The sequence below is a fragment of the Gobius niger genome (assembly GCF_951799975.1).
Source record: "Gobius niger genome assembly, chromosome: 15".
NCBI classification, from domain to species: Eukaryota; Metazoa; Chordata; class Actinopteri; order Gobiiformes; family Gobiidae; genus Gobius; species Gobius niger.
Genome location: NC_136866.1, coordinates 9,479,949 through 9,489,193, shown reverse-complemented (window position 1 = coordinate 9,489,193; position 9,245 = coordinate 9,479,949). Strand labels below are relative to the sequence as shown.

The 9,245-nt window shown below is 46.2% G+C and overlaps 1 protein-coding gene across 3 annotated transcripts in view; it reads left to right on the top strand.

The window, feature by feature from the left end:
• Positions 1-1,955: 1,955 nt before the first annotated feature.
• sash1a (SAM and SH3 domain containing 1a) overlaps positions 1,956-9,245 on the top strand; it is a gene marked incomplete at its 3' end in the record, with an annotated part of 169,193 nt that continues 161,903 nt past the window's right edge. For 2 of the 3 annotated variants that reach the window (XM_079571941.1, XM_079571940.1), the window contains exon 1: positions 1,956-2,875. In XM_079571941.1, coding sequence (XP_079428067.1) covers positions 2,345-2,875 — 531 coding nt within the window. In that variant the 5' untranslated portion in view covers positions 1,956-2,344. The remainder of the gene's footprint in view (positions 2,876-9,245) is intronic. The other variant, XM_079571943.1, reaches the window with a different exon arrangement.

The following is a 9,245-nucleotide window of genomic DNA, read 5'->3' as shown; positions in this document are numbered from 1 at the left end:
TTCCAATCCTCGACCTCACGCCCCCCTTCAGTTGACCTTCAGGGTGCAGTGCTTTCTAGGTGGACAGAAGCCATTCTCTGCTTCAAAGCACTTTCAAATTGAGGTCTTGAGGGGTCCGACCCAGAGAAGCCGAGCGGACGCCGGCGTTTTAACCAATCCCGCCGAGGCTCGTGTTTACCGCACGCCTGGCCTGTCAGAATGTACATTACCATGGAGAAAGTGTGCCTGTCAGTGAGCCTGTCATTGTCTGCGCGCTCTTCCTCACTCCCTGGCAACTTTATTAGGTACAATAACTTATATCACTAATATGCTTTTCAATGACAGTAATGCAGCGTAGTATACTAAAAGAAAAAAGAAAGCTTTGCCCACAGCAGAAGATGCTTACAGAGATTATTGATGTGGAGCAGTTGTGGGGCTGCGGGGCGAGGGTATGCTGAGGCAGAAGGCTGTAACATCCAATTGCCCGTTTTCAACACCTATAAAGATCATATAAGCGTATTAACAAAAGATATAGAGACTATAAGGGAATAAAAAGCCTTTGCAGACCAATGTTATTCAATGCTCCTTCCACAACGGCAATTAATGTGCCTCCGCAAGGAAGGAGTGATATCTTTTTCACAGATTTTCCATGCATCTACCTTAGGGCCACGTAAAAATTGATCCTCAATGCATTTTTAAATCCCTGTTGTGAATGAAAGTGAGATTAAGAATCTGTTTTTCTCGCAGGTGAGTCCTATAGCTCTTGCACCTGGAGAAAGCCAACAGACACGGGGGGGGGGGGGGGGGGGGGGGGGGGAATCCAAATCCTACACGGAAAGGCGACTGAACCTGTGCCCTTTGAAGGAGATCACATGTGGGCCCAAGGTGAGTTACGTCTATCGGTACATCAGAAAACATGGAGGTACAGTATAGGCTACTTCTTGTGTTATTGGAGACCAATGCTCTCCGTGAACATGCTAATTGCGTTTCTACAATATTTTCTTTATTCTCCCCCCAGTTGTCATGCATATTAATAACTTAGGCGCTCTCTTCACTGTAAAGTGTTTACCCAGAATTCATCACAATGGAGCGTTTCACAGTAATTACCCTGCCAGCGGCCCGACAGGTAAATCTCATAAGGTGTCAGCGCACTCAGCCCCGATTGGAACACAATACAAAAGCACCGGCACCAAAAAAAAAAAAAAAAATCCGCCTGTTTGATATTCACTCTCCGCTCTCTCGCTCTTCTGTCCGTCCTCTCCAGCCCCGCTGCGCGTCATAATGGGCCGAGGCAAATGACTTCCAGCCCGGGCTCCCAGATAGTGATCGTATCAAACTGGCCCCTAACAAGATGTCAGCTCGCATTTCACAGAGCATGCATCATCTCCAACTCGGCTTCCCATTTGGGCAGAAAGGACACTTATCCAGTTGTGTGTGTGTTATTTTTTTTTATTTTTCCCCCCCTCCTCCCCATCTGTCTCTCGAGTGACATTGTAACCACTTGACTCGGATGGATGAGCGCATTGACAGTATCTCCGATCCCCCCCAAAAAACTTCCAGCGCTGCGACATAGAGGGCGCTCCTGAGAAACGCGCTGGACGAAAAAAAAAAAAAAAAAGAAAAAGAAATGCTGAATGGGTGAGCGCGCGTGTGTGTGTGAAGCGAGAGAGGCGCAGACTCGTGGCCAGGAAGGGGGGGGGAAAGCAAGCAGGCAGGCACCACACAACGGCGTGTCACAAAAGCGGCAGCGTGGAGAGATCGCACACAAGCTGCTGGCTGCGTGCGCTTTTTTTTCGCCTTCTTTTTTTTTTTTGGTGGAACAAGTTTGTGGCGAATAAAGTGCGCGCCCGAACCCGTAACCGTGACGCGCCGGGGCTCGAGGAGGAACTATTTTTAAACGGAGGGGCTGATTTTTTTGAAGGGTTGTTTTGGAGAGGGAGGGGGGCGTGGACCGCGGGCAGGAGCAGCAGCAGCAGCAGCGGCGGTTGTGGAGGAGCGTGTTGGCTCTTGGCTCCGGTTCCACGCGCTGTACCACCGTATGCTGGCAGTGATGGTGACGCGCCGGGACTCTTGAAGTAAAAAGTGGACGTTTGGGGGTTGCGCAGCGACTGGATATAAGGAGAACCGAGTTGTCCGGAGAGCTGGGGTTCAGTCAGCCTCGATGACAACAGTTGTTACTTTAATTTGGACTACGGCTTACTGGATTTGCGTGGCGCGCCTTTGAATGGGAAACTGACACATGCTCGATCCCGACATGAGGGTGCTTTAGCCCCCAAAAACAAACCTTTTTTTTTTTACTCTACAATGCCTTATCGTGGCAAAGTACGCGTCCTCTGAGTAAGGAATAAGTTGGAGCGCCCCAAAAATGACGAGCAATGGACCTGTCATCGTGTACGAGTGGCTCAAAACGCTGCAGCTCGCGCAGTACGTCGAGGCGTTCGTGGACAACGGCTACGACGACCTGGAGGTGTGCAAGCAGATCGGCGACCCGGACCTGGATGCCATCGGCGTGTACGTCCCGCACCACCGGCAGCGCGTCCACGAAGCCGTGCGCCGGCTGAAGGATGAGGCGAAGGAGACCGCCAGCGGGCTCTACTTCACCCTGGAGCCGATGATGCCCCCCTCCTCCTCCGCCGCCGCCGCCGACATCTACACCAGCCACATGGTCAGCCAGTACGAGTCCAAACTCCGGAGCTCCAAGTCGTGGACCGACCAGCCCCACGGGGAGCGCGCGGAGCGGAGGAACGGGGGGTACGTGATGGGCGCGCAGAGGAACCTCACCCTGGGCAACCGGAGGGACGCGGTGGTGTACCCGAAACTCAAGCTCAAAATCATGATCAGGGATAAACTCATCAGGGACGGCGTTAACCTGGCCAGGCCCCCGTACTCCAACAAGGTAAGGGGGCACCTTTTTGAGGGAAGGAGGGGGGGCACTGGGGTCAACAATGTGGCGTGTCACTGCAAGTCTGACAGGAAGAGACAGCTTGGAACGCACGCTTCTCATTCATTTGATGTGGAGGGGAAGGAAGATCCACCTTTGTTGCTCCACCAGTGACATAAGGATGACATCACATGTAAATATAGGTCCTAAGGGTTCATTATGGCTGAGTGAGGCAGAGCTACTGTTTGTAATTGCTTTATTGCATTAGGTTTCTGTTCGGAGACTAATCTGTGTCAGACCTGAAATGGACTGCTTTTTTATTTCCCCGCTAATCGAGTTTTCTCTCTGGGCTCCCTGGTCTTTCTGTTGTTAAAGGGTATTGCATTAAAGGCTCATTTTACTTCTTTTTGCCTGTGAAGTAAAAGGCCTTTGTTACAGGTGCACATCCATGAAGCAGATGAAGTTTTGAATAACATATGATAAGGGATAACGGTTGACAATGTTAGCAAATAGATCTTTTTTTGCTTAAGTTGAGCGGCCTTTTCTCTCCAAACCTGACCATTGATTTTTTTTCCCCCTTCACGCCGTTGTACAGGAACCGACTGCTTTTATGGCTCCATAAAAGATTGATATTCACTTCCACATTTTAAGGTTTGCTCTGACTGATTTTTTTGACGGTGGGGGCGTATTGGTAAAGTGCCAGCGGTGGTTTGTCTGGCATCAAAAGCATCTGTCAGCACCTCCGCTTCATCCATCATTCTCCCTAAAACACTCTGTCACTCACAACACGCCGCTTCTAAAGGGCATGTCTCACTCCGGATCAAAATAGGTGGCGAGGAACCGCACACGCTGCCGTTATAGGTAAATGTAGGTAAACGGCTGTTTTTCGAGGCTCGTGGCTGGCCCAGGTTGAATGATGCGCTGGGAGTGGCTGCGGATCGATCGGCTGAGGAGAATAAAGAAGATTTAGGCCCGCGTTATTAATCTGCTCTGGACTTGTGGCCGGCTCTTGTGTGAGTAAATAAACCTGTGTTCTTCAGTTTGATGAATGGGTGTCACTATACGGTACTTTGAACTGCAGTACTGCTGTTACTGCAACTGATCTTTGCGCAATTGTTTTCAGTTCTTCCATTACCGTTACTGTGACTACTTCAAGAGTTGGTCACAGCGTACGTCCACAGATCTACATGTCAGTGGTTCGAATCTCAGCTCGGTAGGTGGGGTTCGAAGGGGCCGATGGAGCAGATTTTCAGCCCCACACACATCATTCTACCCCAGGGCAGCTGTGGCTAAAACGATAGCTTACCACCACTAGATTATAGAGAGAATGAATATTGAGTATTGTGTTGAAACTGCGTCAACTCAAGCTTTAAAGTGCAAAACAAATGTATCCCTACGCCAATACTAATATATGACTGAAGAAGTATTTCTGGTGTAGCAGTTACAACAACCGCTGATCTTTTGCTCGAACAGTACAACTACTTCTACTACTACTACTACTACTACTGTTTTCACACGTCTGTGACCTCTCTTGACTGCCGTTATTGTGCAGGCTGTTGTTTACATACTGGGGGGTGGTGAGGGAGGTGTCGCCAGCACTTTAAGGGTCAAAGGTCAGGTTCTGTTTTGGTTTGGCATGAGGTCTGAAATGAAAGCTGTATTTAGAGCCAATGTCAGAGTTAAGATTGTAAATTGCATTTGAAGCATAGAGGAGGTTAATAAGTGAAAAAAAAAAGAAAAAAGTTAGCTATTTATTCAGTTACTCTGTGTTTGGGACTGTAATTTGAGAGGTATAGGTTACCTTTATTGCCCCACGGTTGCACGCTTATACCCAAGAACTGTCTATATTGATTTATCTTGTGTGGAAAACTAAGGCAAGCTTTGTGAAAATATGGAAGTAGTGAAAATTGGTGGTTGTGTGCAGCAGAGGTGAAAATCTGTGGTGAAATATACTCCAGGAGCATCACCGCTTAAAAATACTTGGTGTTACCCGTGATTAAATATGGTGTGAAGTCTTTTCCTATCAAAGTCATTACGCGTACAGTATGAAGTAGTGCAACCTCTGACTTGACTGAAAGTTTGTTTTACTGTTTCGCAGCTTCTCTGTTATGTCAGCCGCATCTGTGACTAAAAGCCGTCAAAGCGCTCGGTCTCTTCAGCTGTAAGTGCTGTATGATACAACTCCGAGAGACAGACACTGGCAAATGCAGGCGGGTAGTTAATGGATAAACTTTACAGCCTGGACATTGGCAGCTGGCAGGCAGCGTCAGTAATGGGTCTGATCTGTTAGGCTGAGGTGGCGGATTATTCTGCTGCCGCGGAGGATGAAGCCGAGGGCGTGCCGTGGGACGAGTGAGAACGCAATGATAAGAACGGCTCGATTTTGGAGATCTTTGTAGGTTTTGGATTATTGTCAAGTTTAAAGGAACAGGCCACCGTTTTTCCACACTGAGATACTGTATGTTCTTACCTGAGCTTAAACTAGTTGATGCGTACCCGTCTGGTCTTTGTGCGTGCCCGTGGAAGAAAGTGGTAGCTTCCAACTTCACCCCCGTTTGGAGCTATAGGAATACATTGTGAGAGGCCAAATGCTAGCAACATCTTTGGTCTTTTTGCGTGACTTACGGCACACAGTTCTTCCATACTGTGATATGTTCTTACCTGAGCTTAGACGAGTTGATGCGTACCCGTCTGGTCTTTGTGCTTGTCCGTGGAAGAACGTGGTAGCTTCCAACTTCACCCTCGTTTGGAGCCATAGAAATACATTGTGAGAGGCCAAATGCTAGCAACATCTTTGATTGTTGTGCGTGACTGAGGGCACGCACAAAGACCAGACAGGTACGCATCAACTCGTCTAAGCTCAGGCAAGAACATATCTCAGGCTCTAGAAACGGTGGCCTGTTCCTTTAATTACCTCCACGTCAATGGAAAAGGGTGTGAAAGATCAGTGTCAGGACCAACAGGAACAATTGAAGAAATGCATCCTTGATTTCATGTGGAAAAGGTGAAGCTCGCCTAAGCTTCTGTTATTTAGCATTTTCTAATGATGTGGAATTAGCGTCAGGGCGGATTTAGCATGCTATAAACATACAATTTTATCCTTAAAGCGCACTCTAACCCAGTGAAAACGAGAGAGAGAGAGAGAGACTGAGAGACAGAGAAAGATAGAGTGAGCCCTTGACCGTCCCATTCCCCTCTGAAACCAAAGCTGCACATATAAATACAGCCAAGAGAGAGCTTAACCCTGCAGAACTAACACTTTGTTTTAGTACGGGGCTGACACATAATCCCTCGCAAATCCCTCAATGAATCTCAGTGGGATTCACAGATAGGCAAAGTGGCAAAGACAAAAAAGGCCTTTCCAAAGTGCTGCAGCGGGGTAGCAATGGTTTAAGCTCATTTACGAGATATGAAAGGAGCGGATTGGAATTTAGAGATACTCGGCTTAATGCAAAAAAAAGTGCAAAGGGAACCGCACGCCCACGCACTGGACAGTAGCTAACCTAGATTTGTGAGGTTTTTTTTAAACAAAGATTAATTCAACCCCCATTCCATAAATGTGCGTAGGTAAGACTTGGAAAATATAACATGGCTTGTTTTGACAGGAAGGAAAAAAAAAACCTTGATCTTGGCTGTTTATTTGGTGCTTTGGTTATAAAACGGGAAAAGGGCTGGTCAAGGTCTCCCCCCCGCCTCTTCATACGAGTGGGTCCCCCTTGTAGCGTTTGAAACGGCTCCATCCCAGCGCTTTTTGAATAAGAGGTGTGAGCAGGTGATGCGGGTAAGTGTGGAATGATTGGTTTGTGCTCCCCGTCCTTGAGAGGAGATGCCACCCCCAATGGAGACTGATTCAGGGAAATTGTACGGCACATGCTGGAGCGATCCACAGCAACCAGGGCTCTTTGAGAAAAAGAAAAAATATATACCCTACAACTACATAAACATTTTGACTTGTATGTTGCAAAAAGCCATGGTGATAAAATCCAGTTTTTTTCAGACAGGGTTATACAGTGTAATCTGTCAACAGTTTGCCAGTGTCACAATATCTGCGCAAATCGTCACCTAATGGGTTTTTGTCAACAAGCATTTACCAAACATTTTCTTTTAAACACTCAGCCGGGCTCGATAAATACCCCCACAATCCTTTGGCAGAGGCCCGCCGAGACCCCTTACCCCGCGATGAGATGATTCCTTCTGATGTAAACAAACCCCTTTCTTTGCAGGATCTCTCATTGGGGAACAATAGCGAGGAGAGTAGTCGACTGCACTGTCGGTCGTTGCTGTCTTTGGCTTAAATCACAGGATATAATAAGGAAACGGCCGCGGGAGATGAATGAGGAGGGTTTTTTATGATATGCGTCTCGCTGGTTTCAAGTAATCTGTCAAGTGCCATTTATCCCTGAAGTCATTATTGCCGCTCCGCTGTGACGCTGATACGGCTTTTTGGCGGTTTTATTGATAGCGAGCCCTTTTCTGTTGGCTTTTTCCCTTTTTTTTCTTTTTTTAAACTGGCCAAATTGTGTGACGTTGTAAATGTTATTTCAAAAGGTAATAACTCAATAATTGAAGGAAATCTCAAAATGCTAATCAATGTCAGGGAGACATAGAAGGATTTATCATAAACCAGGGGTGTCCAAACTTTTCTCACCGAGAGCCGTATATAGACATGTATAAGGCATAGAGGGCCACAGATCAATGCATTCAAACGTTCAACTGCATGTATTTAAGAGAGGTTTAAACCATTCCACACACTTAGAACCATAATGCCAGCTCAGTCCCACAATAAATGTTCATTTTTGAGGTTTTATTTGCGTGGAATTATTCAAATTGGAGTAAAATGACCATCTATGGGAATGTGTGGCAATAAAACAAGAAGGCTGTGGGCCACCCAAAATTGGTATGAGGGCCGCATTTGGCCCTCGGGCCGCACTTTGGACACCCCTGTCATAAACCTATTTATCACACACATGAAGTCATGTCTAAATTGGGCCCATATAGATGTTTTTTTGCACACTTTTTTTTGTTCAGTAGAAGCAAAAAAGCGGAAGTCGTAGCTAGCGTTAGCATTTAGCATGATGCTAAACATGATGAAGCATGTTAGCATTCCCCGCTATTTATGTAATTATGGGCTGTTGAAACGCTTTGCTCCTCTCCATGTCTTTGTATATTTATAGGGTAGAAAACTAGGCTATATTGATAATTCAGTGTTTGTTTACGTTTCGGAGTAACTGGAGTTCGAGATAATCCACAGTTACCACGGAGATCCGCCATCTTTGCAGCTGTTAGCTTACATTTCCATTGACTAACATTAGCTAAAAACAGTATAAAAAGTGGAGAAAAAAGCTGTGGAACAAGCTGTGGTGTTCAAGTGTTTTTATGTGAACAATAACTCCAGTGTTTTAACTTTTTAACCCCTTAACTCCCACCTGAACCGAGCACATTTTCTCCAGTTTGGCTTTACCCCAATCCAAAAGCTTCTGGAAAAAAGGTGTGAAAATAGCGACAGAACTGAGACTAAAACAATGATGAAGATGTGACAAAAAAGTGACGCAAAAATGACAAAAATGGGCCAAAAAATGACAAAAAAGACAAAAAATGTGACAAAAAAATTACCCCAAAAAAAAGACTGAAAAAAATTGATTAAAAAAAAATGACAAAAAAGTTACAAAATGAGTTGAATACCTCCCCAAAAAAAAGATGGAAAAAAATTTGATGACGTGAGGAAAAAGATCCATTTAGATGAGTTTTGTAGATCTTAGCTTTCAAATGAGGTGTTACGCTGGCCTACCGGATTTGGGCAAAGCTGAACTGGAGAAAATGCTCTCGGTTCAGGCGGGAGTTAAGAGGTTAAATCTCCATTAGTTTACAATTGCTGCTAATCCCATAATGCTTAGCCATATACATCACATTCCCGAACTCTTTAGAAAGTTTAGATTTGTCTCTTATTGTTTTCCCCCTCAACTGACCATATATGGGCAATTCCCCAGAGATGCCGTCTGTATCTATTTTAACATCTAAGCCACCGTAGAAATATCGTTTTTAAGTGCATCTAGAATAGTTAACCCGTAATGTGTTTCTGTGGTGCCAATTCGAAACAATGACCAGATCCCAGCACAACCCAATCCGAGAGACGAGCCACGCTTGTCCCCCGTTGGCATGTTAAACTCTAAAACAACAGGCCCGGTCAGTCATAATAGCGCCGCATTGTTAGCGCTTGTGTGTCGGGAGGAAGCGCTCGCTAAACACTGGGAGATTCTCTATTGTCTGATGGAGCCGCACGTCCTATTTGCCACGCACTGTTTTCTATTCCCAATTTCCGTGCATTGAAAGGAGAGCGCGGAGGCAAGTGTCCAGCATTGTGCCGACGGGTGGCCCGGCTGCAACC